Genomic DNA, 19,120 nt, shown 5'->3' with positions numbered 1-19,120 from the left:
TGGGAGATTCTCAGAAAACAATGGACTAGAAGCTATCATAATGATTTTATTAAAATTACATCACCCTTTGGGGTCCTGGCTGGGAGATGGTCAGTCAACATCCTTTCCAGAGTTCTCCCTCTGTCCCCCGTCTCAAAGCACAGTTATAATGGGATGGATTTACATGATTCAAATTATATCAGGTTCTGTGAATTAAATTTTAAAACTATTTGCTTAAATAGTCTGAGGAGTTAACGTAGCTGCTGTAGACACAGAGACATGAAATACGTTTAGTGTGGAAGATAAAGGGAAATGAAAGAAGCTTGTTGCTCTGTAAACCAGAAAAAGATTAAGGTCTAATGTGTCTCAGACTTAAATGTGCTCTTGAGTCATGAGGAGATCTTGTAAAAACACAGACCCTGATTCAAAACAGGCTGGGATGAAACCTGAAACAAGCACCCAGGTGACGGCAGTGCTACAAACAAGGACCAGAGTTGGAGGAGGAAAACCAGAGAATTTAAGCTATAGATAGCAGTGTTCAGATGTAATATAAACACAGGGGCTTTATCTTTTTCAATGACTCAGCTGGAAAACACCAAAATAATATTATCACAGTTAAGTGATAGAATACTTTTTGTGTACATTTTTAGTTTTTACTAGAAATTTTATTTACAAGAGATTAGTTTTCTTTTGTATTCATTCTTATCAGGGGCCAAGAGTGGGAGTGAAGTGGTTTATGGTCTCAGAAGGTTTAGGTGCCTCAGCTGTGGGCATTGCTCAGCTGCCTCCAAACACACACAGCCCAGGATCAGGGCTGGCAGCCACTTTAGCATTTCCTCTAAATCTCCAGAGATCTAACAGCAATGGGAAGGGACTCTCACAAGCTTCTAAATCATTCCATGCACTTTCCTAGCACTTTCTGCAAATTCACCACATCATCAACAGTCAGGCCCTGGTGGAACAAAGCAACTTCATTCAAAACTTGCTATGTGTCCTAAACAGGGCATTTTTTAAAATGGCTAAAGGAACCACGGCTTTCGGGATACGCAGCCTTCAATTCCCTTTCCATATTTGCGCCTAAAATTTTCAACAAAGTTAGGCTTCCCATAGAAGGTGGCAGCCACAGAAAAAAATGAAGACAAAAGATGAAACAACTAGATGATACACCCAAGTAGAAAGGTGGGGGGCGGGGGGTTGGGGGAGCAGTGTTTGCCTTTTGTATAGAAATATCTTCCCTGGTAGCTCAGTTGGTTAAGAATCTGCCTGCAATGAAGGAGACCACCAGTAGTGCCCGAGACCTGGGTTTGATCCCTGGGTTAGGAAGATCCCCTGGAGAAGGAAATGGCAACCCACTCCAGTATTCTTGCCTGAAAAATTCTATGGACAGAGGAGCCTGGTGGGCTAAAGTCCATGGGGTCACAAGAGTCGGGCATGACTTAGCGACTAAATCACCACCACCACCATCTTATTTAATTGTTAAAGTCCGGCGTTATTATAGAGTTAAGTTTTTCCCCATCTAGAGTTTGCAGCCCATTGGTGAACCTTAAAATCATTTTGAAATCAAAAGCAGGCTGTTTTAAAAACACAATAGACCAGGATGTGCTGCAGTTCAAAGGGGAAACCTCATTTAATAAAACTTCTCAGTTACACCTGTCTGTGTATGTACTGAGTTATACCATAAAGTGCATTTCTTACTATGCACCATAACCAAAAATTTGAAAACTCACTGAACTATAGTTTGTTCTACGATACAGGTGGGTTTTTTAAAGACATCATTGTTTTTCATCTGTTTATTTTTACTATATTCACCTGGCTCTGCCTTAGCTGGATGAAGTCGGAGCAAGTAGCTTTTTCAGATATTTCACTGCCTTTTCCACTATAAATTCCTTGAACTTACAGTATGCTTAAGCCATATGACTTTATATACATATAAATATCAAATTCCTACTGATTAGGTGACATACCAATAGACCAATTTAATTGCCACTCTGAACTACTAGGTATTATACACCCAATCTGCTACATTCAAGCCAACTGCTGGAAGCACTTTACAGCTTTTAAGATACAAGGGCACCATCTTCTGGTGAAATATTTTCTTTGTTGGGCAGATATGAAAGAGCTACCAAAAATGTCATTTTTCGAGCAAAAATTACAACTGACATCGTATATACATTGATACTTTTAGAGCTTTTTACTTAATTTAGGAGTTTGCTCCATCTCTGAGAAGGCGCTTTCTATTCCCCAGCAGTGACAGGAGCTAGTCTGTCCTTCCTAACTTTCCGTTAAGCGGAGCTGGTTTCAAGTTTCAGCTCCTCCTTAAATTCCAGCTTGCTGAGACTTTCCTCTAGAATCATCCAAAATGGAGCCTCTCACAGCCTACCCTTTGAGATGTTCAGGGCCCAAAGCAAAGGCATTTGCAGTCTTGCTGTCTATGGTTCTGTGCACAGTAATGCTATTCCTCCTACAACTCAAATTCCTAAAGCCTAAAATCAACAGCTTTTATACCTTTGAAGTGAAAGATGCAAATGGAAGGGCGGTTTCTCTGGAAAAGTTTAAAGGCAAAGTAAGTTGCACCTTCTGATTTTTCTGTTGTTTGTCCATGTTCTCTGCTTATTGTCTTAACAGTCCATTTTTTACTATTATATGTTCATGTTATAATTTAGTCCTCAGAGAAATTAGTATATCACTTTAGCCATCAGTGCTCTCATAGTTTATATGCTAATTGATAACTGATTATCTTAACTATTTGCTTTAAGATGTTTTAAGTGCTGGATTAATACTTTATATTATTTAGGAAATTCTAATAGTAATGTGATTATGGAGTATGCCATATAATGTGAATATGAAAGTATTAACTCCACAATCTAACAGCATTAAAAAGCACCCTATCAATAATCATATTTTATCTTTTATTTAAAAAAAAACTTTCATGAGTACCTAGGGCTTTATTAATGGTTGTGATCTTTCAGAGTTTTAACTCAGGCATTCGGGTTATGATTTTCAGTAGAATTGGGGACATCTACTGTATCGAATAAATTTCATAAAAATATGAAATAACCATCTATCAAAGGTTGTATTCCTCCAAAATGGTTTAGGGTTTTAACTACTTGCAGAATTTTTTTTTAATCTTTTATTTGCTTCACTTTCCGGTTGGATTTTTTTCTTTTTCCGGGAGGTTGCACTAGTTGTAAACGTGGCTAGTGACTGCCAACTCACAGACAGAAATTACTTAGCACTGCAGGAACTGCACAAAGAGTTTGGACCATTCCACTTCAGCGTCTTGGCTTTTCCATGCAATCAGTTTGGAGAATCGGAGCCCCGCCCGAGCAAGGAAGTAGTATCTTTTGCAAGAAATAACTTCGGAGTAACATTCCCCATCTTCCACAAGATTAAGATTCTAGGATCCGAAGCAGAACCTGCATTTAGATTTCTTGTTGGTAAATATCTACCTTGCCTCACCAATTTAATGTCTTTAGTTGCTTTCATTTTTAAAACAAATGTACCAGGACCATACTTTCCTATTTCATTTTAAATGTTTTAGTGGGAAAGTTTTATAAAACTATCAAAGAGCTAGATTCTCATCCTCTGTAACTTTCTAGAAGTTATGCTTTCCTAAAATCAATGTTTTAACTTCTTGGATGGCAAAATAAATCTACTACAGTGTATTTTGTTCCTTATTATTTTCCCAAAGAATATACTTTAAGCTGGCTACACATCTCTTATCAATATTGCTGAGCATTATTAGTTAAACTAATCTTTCTGGTTAATTTTATGTTGTCTTATCTGAGATATTATCCTCAAGGGTGAATAACATCTCAGTTTGCCAGGTGGTTTTTGGTAAAATTCAAAATAACATATCCTGATTTTTTTTGGAGGAGGGTAGTGTAAGGCTACCTCTGTAATTAAGCTAATTATGGAAGTCTATTTAAAGATTTTTTTCAGCATAAAGGGAGTGCAGTATTGTGACTAAGGGCTAAGCTTTAGCCCCAGCATACCTGGGTTGAAATCCCTGCTCTGTTGCCTTTGCTGTGTGACTCCAGGCATGTAACTTAACTTCTCTGTGTCTGTTTCCTCCTTTGTAAAATGACATCAATAGTATCTACCCCTTAAGATTGTTTGCAGGGTTAAGTGTGTTAATAATAAAAATAAAGCACTTACTTACAGAGCTTCCACTGTGCCAGACCCTATTCTAAAGGACATTCAGCTCATGTCCTCTCATCTAACTTATGTGGATGATTGCCTCAGTCGTTTCCACTGCAGGTAATTTGAATTTTGCTAAAATCATGACCTTAGCCAGGCAATCAATCTTCCAATCCAACAAACTGGCTAATGATATTCTATAATATTTAAGTATGAAAGCAGAATCTTCCAAAAACATGGTATTCAAATTTCTAGGGAAAGTCAGCATAATGCCTAACACCATCAATAACAATGAAAGTGAGGTCTTTATTCCTTTTATTTCCAGGATACACTGAGATGAAGAAAAGCCAGAGCATGTGTCCGTGTAGTTATCTCTCAATTATAACAGCCAAATACTTGAGCCCAATAGCTCCTAGGTTCTTCCCCTTTGTCACTAAAAAAGAAACTCCACTTACCCTGTGTAATCAAAAAGGTAACAGTGATTTAAGGTTTCACTAAAGTTAGATGAAGCTCCAAAGGCAAAGACTATGAAATGATGGCTAAATGAAAATTAGATCTTTTTAAGTTGGCCAAAATAGATGTGATCACAAACAAGATGGCTCTGTACAGGTGTGCAGGTTGTTCACTGAACAGGAATAAGGGGTCACATGGAGGCTGAAACCCAGGCAAATGAACCGTATGTGCCTAGGGACTGTTCCCACCTAGAAGGGTATCTTTTTCTAATTCACACAAAGATGCTGGCTAGAGAGAGCCCTGCTCTGATGAATGTTATCTTTTAAAATACATTTTCCTTTATAGAAAATGTCTATTGTTCAGAATGATTATAAGAAGACTTTAACCAATAATATGATGCTCCTACCAAGTCAATGATGTTTGAGCTAATCAGCAATACTCCTAATAATGAAATAATCAGTGTAAATGCTTGGCACAGTATGCAAAGTATAGCACACATAAGTAAACATTAGGCTACTTTTTTATTTTTTTTAACCTATGCTCCCGTATTGGTTCTTTCCCCAGCATAAACAAAGGATCGCCCACCTTTAAAAACTCTAAGCAGTATGTTCCTTCTACCTACCTCATCACTAACATCTTTGAAAGAATAGTTAACATTTGGTTTCTCTGCCTCCCTGTCTCTGCTTCCTTCTTAGAGCACCGTGTTTGATCTCTCATTCCAACGACCCTCCTGAACCTAGTGGGTCTCAGTGCCTATGACTTCTACTCCAGCTCCTTCTCTTCTTTCCAGGTTCCTTTATTCCTTCCACCCTTACCTCTACTGATCCTCAGGATTCTGCCACATCCACCTGGGCTCTCCTTACTCTGTCCCCTTTCCCTGGGTGAGCTCTAGCTCCTAAGCTCCAAAGCCTCCTCTTATGGGGTGTCCCACATAACCTGAATCCCCTCATGTACAAAAATGAACTTGTCGTCTTCCTCCTAACATCTACTTACTTTGCCTTGTCCCCTATTTTAAGAGCATGAGCTCTTCTAATAGAAAGGACTGGATATCAATCCGGACTCTACCATTCACTAGCTATGCGACCATGAGTCTAGACCTCCATTTTTCTCATCTGCAAAATGGGGATAATAATAATAGCCAAGCTTTACAGGGTTGCTATACAGATTAAATGAGAGGTCCATTTAAAGCACTAAGCATACATTACTAGGTATATAATAATTATTTATATTTTTCTCATGAAGTGAAGTGAAGTCACTCAGTCATGTCCAACTCTTTGCAACTGCGTGGACTATACAGTCCATGGAATTCTCCAGGCCAGAATAGTGGAGTGGGTAGCCTTTCCCTTCTCCAGGGAATCTTTCCAACCCAGGGATCAAACCCAGGTCTCCCACACTGCAGGCAGATTCTTCACCAGCTGAGCCACAAGGGAAGCCCCTTTTTTTCCTTCGTACTAGTCAATAATAATGCACACAAATCCTGTATGATATAAATAGAAAAAAGTTCTACATTTCTTGCCTAAATTAATATGTATCAAAAGGATGTCTACAGTTATTTAGCATTCCTTACTAAGTAATATATAACAATATCAAAAACATACACTTACTATGAAAAATAATCCATACATTCATGTTACCAAAGACCATAGAGCATCACTTTATCTTAAGAAAAAATGTTAAGCAACTGAAAGTTTCAGCTAGTGACAAGGTAAATTTTTTAGTGGTTCAGATCAACAAATCTAGCTGATTTCATTTCATGATTCTAGTTCAGTACAATCTTCAGTGAAATCACCAAGTATATAGACATCTGATTACACAGACTTTGAGTTTGTTTGGGTGTTTTGCTTTTTGTTTAGTTTGGTTTTTGAAATGATGACAATTCTAGAACTGGATTCTAAAGTTGTAATTTATTCAAATACTAATAGAAATGAAAATCTTGACAAAGAATAAAATTTTACTCATGAAAATATATTCTGATATTTTAGATTCTTCAAAGAGGGAACCAAGGTGGAACTTTTGGAAGTATCTGGTCAACCCTGAAGGTCAAGTTGTGAAGACCTGGAGGCCAGAGGAACCCATTGAAGTCATCAGGCCTGAGATAGCAGCTCTGATTAGACAAATGATTATAAAAAAGAAAGAGGATCTATGAAAATGCCATTGAACCATTATATGGCAATAGTCAGAATACAAAAATGTCTCCATGAGGGTTTGGTCCCCTTTTAAATTAACTCTGACAATTAAATATGGCACTGAAGGATAACTTTCCTTTTATGTTATCTTGTTAGTGAGTGGTAATGAATGTCCACAGTACAGATGTTACCTAAAGCAAAAATAAACAGCAGCCAATGACTCTAAATGAAATATATTAAATACTTCATCCAACCACACTAAATAATTCAGAATACCAATGTGCTTCAGTATCCTATTGTTTCACTTGACATTTTCTAGGATTGTACTTGATGGAAATGTCAACACACTAGACCACTGTTTGAATTCAAGATACTGTGTGACATTTCCAGAGTAACTGTAAATGATATTTTTATGTAATGAAAGGCAAAATAAACATTGAAAATGTGAAATATACATAGATTCTAATCCTTATGTTTTTTATTTCATGTACAGAATTTTGTTTGTTAAGTACAGGGTCATGGTATGTTTTACTATATCCAGCCAGATCAATGTCATTTAGTCACAAGATTCATGTCTGACTCTTTGCTACCCCATGGACTGTAGCCCACCAGGCTCCTCTGTCCATGGGATTTTCCAGGCAATAATACTGGAGTGGGTTGCCACTCTCCAATCCAGCCAGATCAGTTCAGTTCAGTTCAGTTCAGTCACTAAGTCGTGTCCGACTCTTTACGACCCCAAGGACTGCAGCACACCAGGCCTCCCTACCCATCACCAATTACCAGAGTTTACTCAAACTCATGTCCATTGAGTTGGTGTTGCCATCCAACCATCTCATCCTCTGTCGCCCCTTTCTCCTCCCACCTTCAATCTTTCCCAGCAACAGGGTCTTTTCAAATGAGTCAGTTCTTTACATTAGGTGGACAAAGTATTGGAGTTTCAGCCTCAGCATCAGTCCTTCCAACAAATATTCAGGACTGATTTCCTTTAGGATGGCCTGGTTGGATTTTGTTGCAGTCCAAGGGACTCTCAAGAGTCTTCTCTAACACCACAGTTCAAAAGCATCAATTCTTTGGTGCTCAGCTTTCTTTACATTCCAACTCTCACATCCATACATGACTACTGGAAAAACCATAGCTTTGACTAGATGGAACTTTGTTGGCAAAGTAATGTCTCCACTTTTTAATATGCTAAGTTGGTCATAACTTTTCTTCCAAGGAGCAAGCATCTTTTAATTTCATGGCTGCAGTCACAATCTGCAGTGATTTTGGAGCCCCAAAAGATATAGTCTGTCACTGTTTGCACTGTTTCCCCATCTATTTGCCATAAAGTGATAGGACCAGATGCCATGATCTTAGTTTTCTGAATGTTGTTTTAAGCCAGCTTTTTCACTCCCTTCTTTCATCAAGAGGCTCTTTAGTTCCTCTTCACTTTCTGCCATAAGGGTGGTGTCATCTGCATGTCTGAGGTTATCGGTATTTCTCCCGGCAATCTTGATTCCAGCTTGTGCTTCATCCAGCCCAGCATTTCTCATGATGTACTCTGCATAGTTGTTTATTAATGACATTATCATTTAATGTCAATATAAATGACATAACATTTGAAAAAGGCTTGATCATTTTCAGTATTTCTTATTTTCCAGAAGCAACTCAAATTCCACAATTAAAATATTAACACTTGAGTCAATCTGTATTTCTGAGTGAAAATTCCAAGTGTAAGAAAAAAGCCATAAGTATATGATCATTCAGCTTGATTCCTTCAGGTTAATTTTGGTTAATTCCTTACAGGTTAATTTTGGCTGCTAATCTGGTCAAACTAGATTAGCCATTTGGAAAAAATTCAATGGTACATCATTCTTATGGCTATAAGAAGAAGAATCAACTCCAAACAGTCAAAATGGTTAATGTAAAAAAGGAGTGAGTGTAATTATAGGAGAAACATCAGCAATCACTGAGTCTGTTGAGAATCACAACATATCTTTTCTCCCGAAGTCCTGATCTTTATGTTTTGTCAGCCTTCTAATTACTAACAAAGCAACCTTCGCTCCATGAAATATATCTTCATTTCATAAAGGAATTAAACAGGAATAGTGAATCACTGCAGATGGTGACTGCAGCCATGAAATTAAAAGACGCTTACCCCTTGGAAGGAAAGTTATGAACAACCTAGGTAGCATATTCAAAAGCAGAGACATTACTTTGCCAACAAAGGTCCGTCTAGTCAAGGCTATGGTTTTTCCAGTTATCAGTATGAATGTGAGAATTGGACTGTGAACAAAGCTGAGTGCAGAAGAATTGATGCGTTTGAACTGTGGTGTTGGAGAAGACTCTTGAGAGTCCCTTGGGCTGCAAGGAGATCCAACCAGTCCATTCTGAAGGAGATCAGCCCTGGGATTTCTTTGGAAGGAATGATGCTAAAGCTGAAACTCCAGTACTTTGGCCACCTCATGCGAAGAGTTGACTCATTGGAAAAGACTCTGATGCTGAGGGCAGGAGGAGAAGGGGACGACAGAGGATGAGATGGCTGGATGGCATCACTGACTCAATGGATGTGAGTCTGAGTAAACTCCGGGAGTTGGTGATGGACAGGGAGGCCTGGCGTGCTGCGATTCATGAGGTCACAAAGAGTCGGACACGACTGAGCAACTGAACTGAACTGAGTGGGGGCAAAACAATGTGAAAAAATTTGGCTAAGAAGGAAGACCCAATCTAAATAACTGATTTGACTCTCCAATTCTGACCTGATGATCAGTGAAAGTGAAGATTCTTTTTCATGATGAAATCAGCAATGCCCACCTGAGTATACAATTCTGCTACAGCACTTACAAGTTCTTAAACCAAATATATCCTGGAATACCTTCTGCTTCAACATATATGTCCAACCCCCAGCTCTGAATGGATTTAGTAAGCTCTCAGGTAGGGGTGGAGTGTGGTTCCCCTCAGGTCAAGGGGATCTGCCGGAGCACCTAAAGAATGGCAGTGTGTAAGCAAGCCTGCTTCTCCCTCTCACCAGCAGCAGGGCCTTCAGCCAGGGCACTGCTTTTCAGTTTTCTCACCTGTAAATTGGTTATAGTGGGGGTGGGGGGAGTCAAACTGAACAAAAAGCCCCTTCCAAGTTACCAAGGTGTGTCAAGTAATCAGAAATCAATACTAACCTATTGTTGAAGAAATGGAAACCACCTAACCAGTCTATCCATCCTTTGCAAGTGTGCCACCAAAAGCCTTTAAGCAATTTGAATTCTGGGCCTCTAAGCAAAACTTTGTTTAGCCCTCAAGTGCTGCTTCCAGAACATCCTTGCCACATACTCCCACTTATGACTTCCATGAGTTCACAGCAGTGCTGCGGGACTGCTGGGGTGTTTATGTGCTCACATCAGGGTATGTGCAGCAGTGCAGAGGCTACACCGACACCCCACTGCCAGACAGACCAGAACTGTCCCGGAGAACACAATTCAGATGTCCATCCTGCCCCAAACCACTAGTTCTCTCCAAAGGCATATAAAGTGGGTTTTTCACTTATGTATCTCCTGACTTGCTTGCCTTATTCAGTCGGCAATCTCCACTAGATTGGACTTGATTCTCTCCTCTCACCACTCTGAGGATGCAGGGAGGGCAGGTGGGGGTTTGAATGTGTGACATATGGGTGTCCATTCAGGGTTATGGCATCCAACCAGGCCGTGCTGTGTGCTCAGTCACTTCAGTTGTGTCTGACTTGATGTGACCTATGGACGGTAGGCTGCCAGGCTCCTCTGTCCACAGGACTCTTCAGGCAAGAATACTGGAATGGGTTGCCGTGCTCTCCTCCAGGGGATCTTCCCGACCCAGAAATCAAACCCACATCTCTGGCATCTCCTGCATTGCAGGTGGGTTCTTTACCCACTGAGTCACCCGGGAAGCCTGTCCAACCAGGCTACATGTGGTAAAAGGGAGGAGAGCCATTTGCTCATGTGTTGCTTCCCAGACCTTAAATGTCTCATGAACACTGCCAGCAAACACACAGAGAAAAAAAAAAAATGCATCTTTCCTGAATTGAGCATAAGCTCTATCTCAGCGTCAAAAAGTCTGGGACATAAACTGCTACGGGCTGCCTGGCTGAGAAGGATAACAGAAAAATAGTAGGTAAAAGAGTATTCAGTAGCTGCCCTTCTGACACAGACAAAATCTATTTTACTTTTAGTGGTTAATAATTCAATGACTTGAAGTTAGTTTCAGTTTGTTTGGGAAGTGGAGAGGAGTACTTCCTACTAACTCCTGATCTTCATCTAATAGCAGCAGAGTGTGCTTTTACATATAGCAGAGTGTGCTGGAGATTTGAATAAATATGAATTGGCCAGAAATATTCCCTAGAAGTTGTATTTCATTTTTGAAATTTTATACTAATCATAGTGTACCTATAGCATGTATATATGTATATAAATGTAATTCTTAATAACTATAGTTAATCACAATGGTGTGATCACTCACCTAGAGCCAGACATTCTGGAATGTGAAGTCAAGTGGGCCTTAGAAAGCATCACTATGAACAAAACTGGTGGAGGTGATGGTATTCCAGTGGAGCTATTTCAAATCCTGAAAGATGATGCTGTGAAAGTGCTGCACTCAATATGCCAGCAAATTTGGAAAACTCAGCAGTGGCCACAGGACTGGAAAAGGTCAGTTTTCATTCCAATCCCAAAGAAAGGCAATGCCAAAGAATGCTCAAACTACCACATAATTGCACTCATCTCACATGCTAGTAAAGTAATGCTCAAAATTCTCCAAGCCAGGCTTCAGCAATATGTGAACCGTGAACTTCCTGATGTTCAAGCTGGTTTTAGAAAAGGCAGAGGAACCAGAGATCAAATTGCCAACATCCGCTGGATCATGGAAAAAGCAAGAGAGTTCCTGAAAAACATCTATTTCTGCTTTATTGACTATGCCAAAGCCTTTGACTGTGTTGATCACAATAAACTGTGGAAAATTCTTCAAGAGGTGGGAATACCAGACTACCTGACCTGCCTCTTGAGAAACCTATATGCAGGTCAGGAAGCAACAGTTAGAACTGGACATGGAACAACAGACTGGTTCCAAATAGGAACCAGTCAAGGCTGTATATTGTCACCCTGCTTGTTTTTACCCTGCTTGTTTAACTTATATGCAGAGTCCATCATGAGAAACGCTGGACTGGAAGAAGCACAAGATGGAATCAAGATTGCCGGGAGAAATATCAATAACCTCAGATATGCAGATGACACCACCCTTATGGCAGAAAGTGAAGAGGAACTCAAAAGCCTCTTGATGAAAGTGAGAGGAGAGTGAAAAAGTTGGCTTAAAGCTCAACATTCAGAAAACGAAGATCATGGCATCTGGTCCCATCACTTCATGGCAAATAGATGGGGAAACAGTGGAGACAGTGTCAGACTTTATTTTGGGGGTCTCCAAAATCACTGCAGATGGTGACTGCAGCCATGAAATTAAAAGACGCTTACTCCTTGGAAGGAAAGTTATGACCAACCTAGATAGCATATTGAAAAGCAGAGACATTACTTTGCCAACAAAGGTCCGTCTAGTCAAGGCTATGGTTTTTTCCTGTGGTCATGTATGGATGTGAGAGTTGGACTGTGAAGAAAGCTGAGCACCAAAGAATTGATGCTTTTGAACTGTGGTGTTGGAGAAGACTCTTGAGAGTCCCTTGGACTGCAAGGAGATCCAACCAGTCCATTCTAAAGGAGATCAGTCCTGGGTGTTCATTGGAAGGACTGATGCTAAAGCTGAAACTCCAATACTTTTGCCACCTCATGGGAAGAGTTGACTTATTGGAAAAGACTCTGATGCTGGGAGGGATTGGGAGCAGAAGGAGAAAGGGACTACAGAGGATGAAATGGTTGGATGGCATCACCGACTCGATAGACATGAATTTGAGTGAACTCCGGGAGTTGGTGATGGATAGGGAGGCCTGGTGTGCTGTGATTCATGGGGTCACAAAGAGTGGGACACGACTGAGCGACTGAACTGAACTGAACTGATAGTATATATGGGCTTCCCTGGTACTCAGTAAAGAATCCACCTGCAATGCAGGAGACCCAGGTTCAATCCTTGGGTCAGGAAGATCCTCTGGAGAAGGGAATGGCTACCCACTCCAGTATTCTTGCCTGGGAAATCCCATGGACAGAGGACCCTGGTGGGCTACAGTCTATTGGGTCACAAGAGTCAGACAGGACTTAGTGACTAAACCACCACCATGTAACAAACATACAGTGGTGACTCATGAAGGCTTAACAACCAAATCCCTAGTGGAGGAGTTCCAGGTTTCGGCATTTCCAATTTCTATGGTGTGAACACTTGCACACAGTCAATTTTAATCTACTAATTGTTTCGTAACTGGCTTGTAAAATTTCTGAAAATTTAGCAATCGATTCTCACCAACTAGGACAAGCTGGCTCTAGCACAAAAAGATTTAAATCAGACTCAATCAGGGTATCAGAAGAATCTCCAAAGAGAAAAATCTGAAGCAAAAACATAACATATATACTCCTTGTTATCACAAATATACTATTTTGACAGGTTATATATAAATGTGGATGTATATGCAGTTACTGAATTATGAAAAGCTGCTAACTTTAGTATATAGTGTATACTCACACTATAATGACCTAACTGGACTGCAGGTAATTTCAAGTAGGAAAACACTCCAGTAAAAAATAAGAAAAAATATATATATATACAAAATCTAAGAAGGAAAACAAAAACTACTTGTCTATTTTCTTTATGGCTGTTTCAAGACTGCCCATCATGAGCTGGAAAATCCTGAGTGATCCCTGTACAAAATCACGTGTAGTCCTGACAACATTTCCCTTTGAAAGAAAAATGTCAGGTTTGGGTGAAGCTAATATGGTGACACTCTATATTTATGCCTCAGCTTGACTTCATCTTCCCCAGGGAACAATAAAATCCTAACTGTTACACCAAGAAAATAATACATCACACTTCTTTCCATTCTCCACATACCCTTTTCCCTCTGAATAGTTAAGGCCACACTTTGCTGAGGGAAGCCTTCTCTTTTGGGGGCAGGGGCTGCTGGGGGAGGGCAAGTAAAGAGTAGTGAGGAGCTAGGACATTTTCCAGAGGGAGTGATGGGAAGCAATTACAACCCCAGCCACAAGAGAAAACACCCAAGAAAAAATACTTTGAACCAGTGTTGCCTGCCTCCCTCTTCTTTTTCAACCCTCTTTCCATTCTCTTCCTTTGACATCCCAAGTGTGACCCCTCTCTTTCTTCTCACTTCTATGGCAACGTTTTCTTTTTGAATTTATACATACAATCACCTCCTTACCCACTGATCTCATTTATTTTTACTGCACTCCATTCTTTCTTCTTTCTCATGGTCTCAGTAATAAGAACAACTATGTCTTCTGTTTATTCAGTATCAATGTTGGCATTTTATGTCTTGCTCTTTACAAAAATTTTTAAAAAGCGAAACACAAAGGACCAGCCTCCTAAATTTAGTAGGTTTTATTTTTTATCAACAGATCAGTGATTGTCTATAGAAAATAACATATTGAAATTTAACCTTAAAAAAACAAGATGAAAACAATATTTACATGTAAAGGACACTTAAATACAAAGATGCTGAAAATGGAATGATACAAGGCAACAACAACAAAGAGATAAGATTTGAACGTAGCAAAACACTTAAGAGTCAAATCATAGGTTATCTATTTAGCCCATGGTTCTAAAAACATTTACATTTAAATAAGAATTTAAATTATTTTACCAATAACTTATAATCCAATGCAGTAAAGAATGTGATGTATTTCTCACATCTCATTTAGGGTGACAATAATTGACCAAACCAGCAAAGTCAGTTCCATGAACTTGCTGCAAATGTCTACACGACCACAGTGTGTCTGGGACCCAGCACAAACCTGAAACTGCTCCATGGGTCAAAATGTGCTCCAAGGGAATGAGAAAATATTTAAAATTATATTTAATGGTCAGTTCTCCCCCTTCACAAACTAAATCTCATGCTCTTTTCTACACACTGTATGAGTCTGTGATTTTACAGAAAATGAAGACTGGAGACAAGTCTTCTAAACAATTCACCCCATCCCCAGCCCCCCTAAATCCCCAATTTTCTTCATATTCAAGTGAAAATGTTTTAGTTGACAGACTCATTTGGCAAGTTACCTAAATTCTTCCTTTAGCTGTATACACATATGGTAACTGAGACCTACTCTAACGTCAAATTAAGAAACTAATCATTCGAAAGGAATATTGAAGACTCAGTTGAAAATTGGAGGAAACATTTTAGTTTTTCCATTCCAAATTGTCATTATATTCTAAATTTTATACTTAAAATATATAATTTCTCAAATACTTTAATACTGTCTACAAGTATGCAGACTCCAGAATATTATCTGAAATTTTTAACATAATTAAGTAATAGTTGATTATTATCGAGTAGTTCCTTCATCATTATAAACTGTTCATTGTATTATAACTGAAAAGTCATAATAAGCATTATGTAAAGAAGGCCCTGGCTCATGGCAAAAAGTATACACACACACATATTACTTAGATTTAATTATACCCATTACTGATGCTCATTATACATGCAATAAGATAGCAGTTGCATGTTAGCTGATGGCACTCACATATTCAACCAGCTAACAATACACTGCCAACCCATCACACATAGGTCACCGGTGTACTTCGTTAACAAGAAGAATTTATCCAGAAGCAAGTGGCAGGGCAGTTGTGGCTGCTGAATTGACCCAAAGCAGCCAGCTAACAATACACTGCCTACCTGATTCAGGTCACTGCTGCTCATCATGGCCCATGAAGTCACTGAGGCTAAATTTGTAACATGAAACAGTGGCAGAACTTTCATCTTAAAAGTCAGATTTTTAAAAACTTATAGACAAAACCTGTTTCTCCAAAAATATTATAAGAAATAAAATCAATATTTTTTCATCTATTCAAAAACTTAAAAAACGAAAATTTTCAAAATACTTCCACTTAGGTTTATAAACTAAGGCTCAGATATGAAAATATGTTATGGCTTACAAGTGAATTAAGAAAGTTATAATTAACTACAGTTTTTCCAATGACTTTTATTCACAGACCAAAAGGCCAGTCGTTTGTATTAAATAGTAAAATACCTAGGAGTCATGGTTATCCAAAATCTGGGCATAAGACAAATCTTCAGCTACATTCAGGAAAAACAAATATATGAAGTATTCAGGGAATTTAAGGAATTAAATGCCATTTGTTTTCTGATACAAAGGATATTAGTCATTACATTCTGAAAGTGCATTCTGAAAGTTATGTGTTGGATTTATTGTGTGACCAATGAAATACAGAAAAATGTGAAGGTCTAGAAAACCCTAAAACTGGTGGATTTAAAACTAGAATCGATGCGTAAAGACTAAAGGAATGTGAACTATTTAGAGAGAAAAAAAGTGAATCCTGATAAGGAGGAATCTAAAATCTAAATCATATGCATGTGTGCTAAGTTGTTTCAGTCGTGTCTGACTCTGTGCGACCCTATGGACTGCAGCCCACCAGGCACTTCTGACCATGGAATTCTCCAGGCAAAAACACTGGAGTGGGTTGCCATTTCCTTCTCCACCGGATCTTCCCAACCTAGGAATCGAATCCGCGTCTTTTTACCTCTAGTCTCCTGCACTTTACCTCTAATGCCACCTGGGATCCATAAAGTAAAAGAGCTATTTGTGTGTTAAAGTTAAGATGAAAATCTTTGGATTTGTTTTATTTTCACACTGATTGCAAGAGAAGCTGAAAACCTTTGCGTTCAGACTTTCAAGGTGAAATTTAACTGGATCAACAGTTAAATTACTAAGCTAGGACGGTGAAGGCAATGGCACCCCACTCCAGTACTCTTGCCTGGAAAATCCCATGGATGGAGGAGCCTGGAAGGCTGCAGTCCATGGGGTCGCTGAGGGTCGGACACGACTGAGCGACTTCACTTTCACTTTTCACTTTCATGCATTGGAGAAGGAAATGGCAACTCACTCCAATGTTCTTGGCTGGAGAATCCCAGGGACGGGGGAGCCTGGTGGGCTGCCGTCTATGGGGTCGCACAGAGTAGGACACGACTGAAGCGACTTAGCAGTAGCAGTAGTAGGACGGTGAATTTATGCACTTCTCCTCTTGACCACAAGATGGCACCATTTCCGGTTCTTTGGAAGGCAAGATTATGAATGCAACAGAGGGGAGTGCAACTAGCAACTGTTAAAAAGAAATTTTAACAGCCAGCTAGAGATGCACTGCCTACCTGACACATTCAAGCTTCATTTTTTTTTTTCTGTAGAGGCAAAAACTGGAAAGTACCATTTAGATACAAATGATTACCGTTATTTGGCAGATATATTCAATTTCTTACAAAAATGTTTTAGATATAGACTCTGAGGTTAGTGATGATATGAGACGTACAAATTTTCTACATTTTCAGATCATTTCATACGTCCAACAAATATCTTCTTTAGCAAGAATTAGTTTGTTCAAAGTCATATTTAAGACAGAGAGCTCGATTAAGCACTGGACACTCACCTTGGGAGAAACTTGACCTCTCCTCTGCTTCATGTCTTTGTCGAGCACCCGCATGACATCCTCCTTTGAAAATATAGGCAACATATTGGAATACAAACTATTTAGAAAAATCATAATATTAGGTGTGAATGTTTCTAGAGCCTCCACTTGTCAAATTACATTCACTTTTAAAGCAAACAACCATCTCCAGAATATAAATTACACAATTCAATATTAGATTTAGAGTTCTCAACCACCTCTTGGTCCTAGACAGGTATTACAAACAGTGACTTCGACAAGAAACCCCTTTAGGAAGTTGGGGCGAAGAAACAGAGGGGCGTTACTCACCCACAGAATCTCTTCTTCAGTGCGGACCCTCCTCCGGGCGGCGCGCTCCAGTTTCCACTCCATCTCTGGAGGCGTTTGTCCTACTGGCTCGAGTGTAGCCTCTCCTCGACCGCTTTTGGTTTTGTCCCCCAAGAATAAGCCAGTCTTGACGCTTAATCGTCAAACCCCAAGTCTAAGCCAGTCTTGACCCTTAATCGTCAAATCTCTGGAGTCTTGTCCCCTAGGACGATCATATTTCACTCCTAACCTCCATTTTCCTCCCACTCCTCCCACCTCTCTTAGAGCTTGGTCCCCAGAGTACCGTTTAAAAAGCCTGCTGGGCGGCCGCCGGAGCGGGAATTCCCCTACCCGACTTCTCATTGGCCAGAACTGCGGTGACGTCAGACTCCGGGAGGGATTCCCCCTGCGCGCGCCTGGGTCCTCCCTCCCTCCCGGCCACGGCCCCGCCCCGCAGCCTCCAGCTCTTTGTCCGCGGAGGCGCGCTCCGAAGCGCCAAGCTTTGCCGCGAGCAGTGGCGGGTCTGAGCTGCGGCGGGCGCGGAGGGCTGGAGAGCCGCAGGAGGCGAGGGGGTTGGCGGGCAAAGAAGCGGGTTCTGTGAATTAACGTTCTTTCCATACTAGAAACAAAAATGTTTCGTAATAACGGGCCCTGCACCCTTTTCCTCTGCCCCCACTTCTCATTCTCCAGCCCCATCATGCTGCCTTTGAGGCATCGGAGGGGTACAGTAACTCTGGCCGCCTCTGTTTTGGCGATAATCACCGTTGTGTAAGCAACTGAGTTTAGGCGTGTTCCCCCAACGTGTTCATCAGCTCTCCCTCCTTATTCAAACTGACTGGAAAATGTGGCAAGATTTCTATGCTGACAAGAAAGGGGGGAGCACTGACGTATTTATTCAAGAAATTCTCCTTTGCTCTAAGTGGTCAGCTTCTCTCACTTGATCTTATGAGCTTTCTTCCCAAACAACGGTTATTGAGTTGGTGAAAGAGCCTGTGACCTGATAAGGAGTGAAGACCCAGCAAGAGAGCTGAGGAGACTAGGGAATATGTGATAAAGAAGAGAATGATATTGGGGGTTGAAGGAGGGGCTTGGGGAAAAACGAAAAGGAGCCAGATGGGCTGTGCAGCCTCAGCTGCCACACCTGAGCTGCCAGGCTGCCAGGAGAGGAGAGCTGTCCATATGGCAGGAGGGGAAACCGTCTGGGAAACCTCTGACAGTCTGAAAGCCTGCTCCCCACTCCCCTTATCACCTACCTCCTCCCTGCCCCTCCACCCAACTGACAATGGATTGAAAGTGTAGTCACTCAGTTGTGTCAGACTCTTTGTGACCCCATGGACTGTAGTCGACCAAGCTCCTCTGTCCATGGAATTCTCCAGGCAAGCATACTGGAGTGGCTTGCCATTCCCTTCTCCAGGGGATCTTTTCCCTCTAATACAACATATGAGTTTATCCATTTGAGGGGGTGGGGAGAGTTAACAGATATGATGATAGTCAAAAAGGTCAGTGATTTTTTAAAAAAATCTAAACTCAGTCTCCTGCTTTCCTCCACA

General features: G+C 40.4%; 2 protein-coding genes across 6 annotated transcripts in view; one reads left to right on the top strand and one right to left on the bottom strand.

Annotated features, from left to right (window-relative positions):
• CDC20B (cell division cycle 20B) overlaps positions 1-17,873 on the bottom strand; it is a 67,191-nt gene extending 49,318 nt beyond the window's left edge. For all 3 annotated transcript variants that reach the window (XR_008704666.1, XM_055554480.1, XM_055554479.1), the window contains exons 1-2: positions 17,574-17,873; positions 17,247-17,309 (exon numbers count right to left, since the gene is read on the bottom strand). Coding sequence is in view for 2 of the 3 variants with exons in the window: in XM_055554480.1 (XP_055410455.1) it covers positions 17,247-17,309; positions 17,574-17,636 (126 nt within the window). In the remaining variant the exon portion in view is untranslated. The remainder of the gene's footprint in view (positions 1-17,246; positions 17,310-17,573) is intronic.
• On the top strand, positions 1,410-7,164 carry GPX8 (glutathione peroxidase 8 (putative)). Of its 3 annotated transcripts, none has more exons than XM_055554483.1 (3): positions 1,776-2,542; positions 3,221-3,416; positions 6,555-7,164. In XM_055554483.1, the coding sequence occupies exons 1-3, from the start codon at positions 2,339-2,341 to the stop codon at positions 6,716-6,718; spliced, it is 564 nt and encodes a 187-aa protein (XP_055410458.1). In that variant the 5' UTR covers positions 1,776-2,338; the 3' UTR covers positions 6,719-7,164. The 3 variants fall into 3 exon arrangements, with proteins under 3 accessions (XP_055410459.1, XP_055410458.1, XP_055410457.1); XM_055554482.1 differs by having other exon boundaries at positions 1,789-2,542; positions 3,155-3,416; XM_055554484.1 differs by lacking the exon at positions 3,221-3,416 and having other exon boundaries at positions 1,410-2,542.
• Positions 17,874-19,120: the final 1,247 nt, after the last annotated feature.

Source organism: Bubalus kerabau, chromosome 18, assembly GCF_029407905.1.
Source record: "Bubalus kerabau isolate K-KA32 ecotype Philippines breed swamp buffalo chromosome 18, PCC_UOA_SB_1v2, whole genome shotgun sequence".
Lineage (NCBI taxonomy): Eukaryota > Metazoa > Chordata > Mammalia > Artiodactyla > Bovidae > Bubalus > Bubalus kerabau.
The sequence above is the reverse complement of the archived record's forward strand: the minus strand, read 5'-3'. Positions and strand labels throughout refer to the sequence as shown.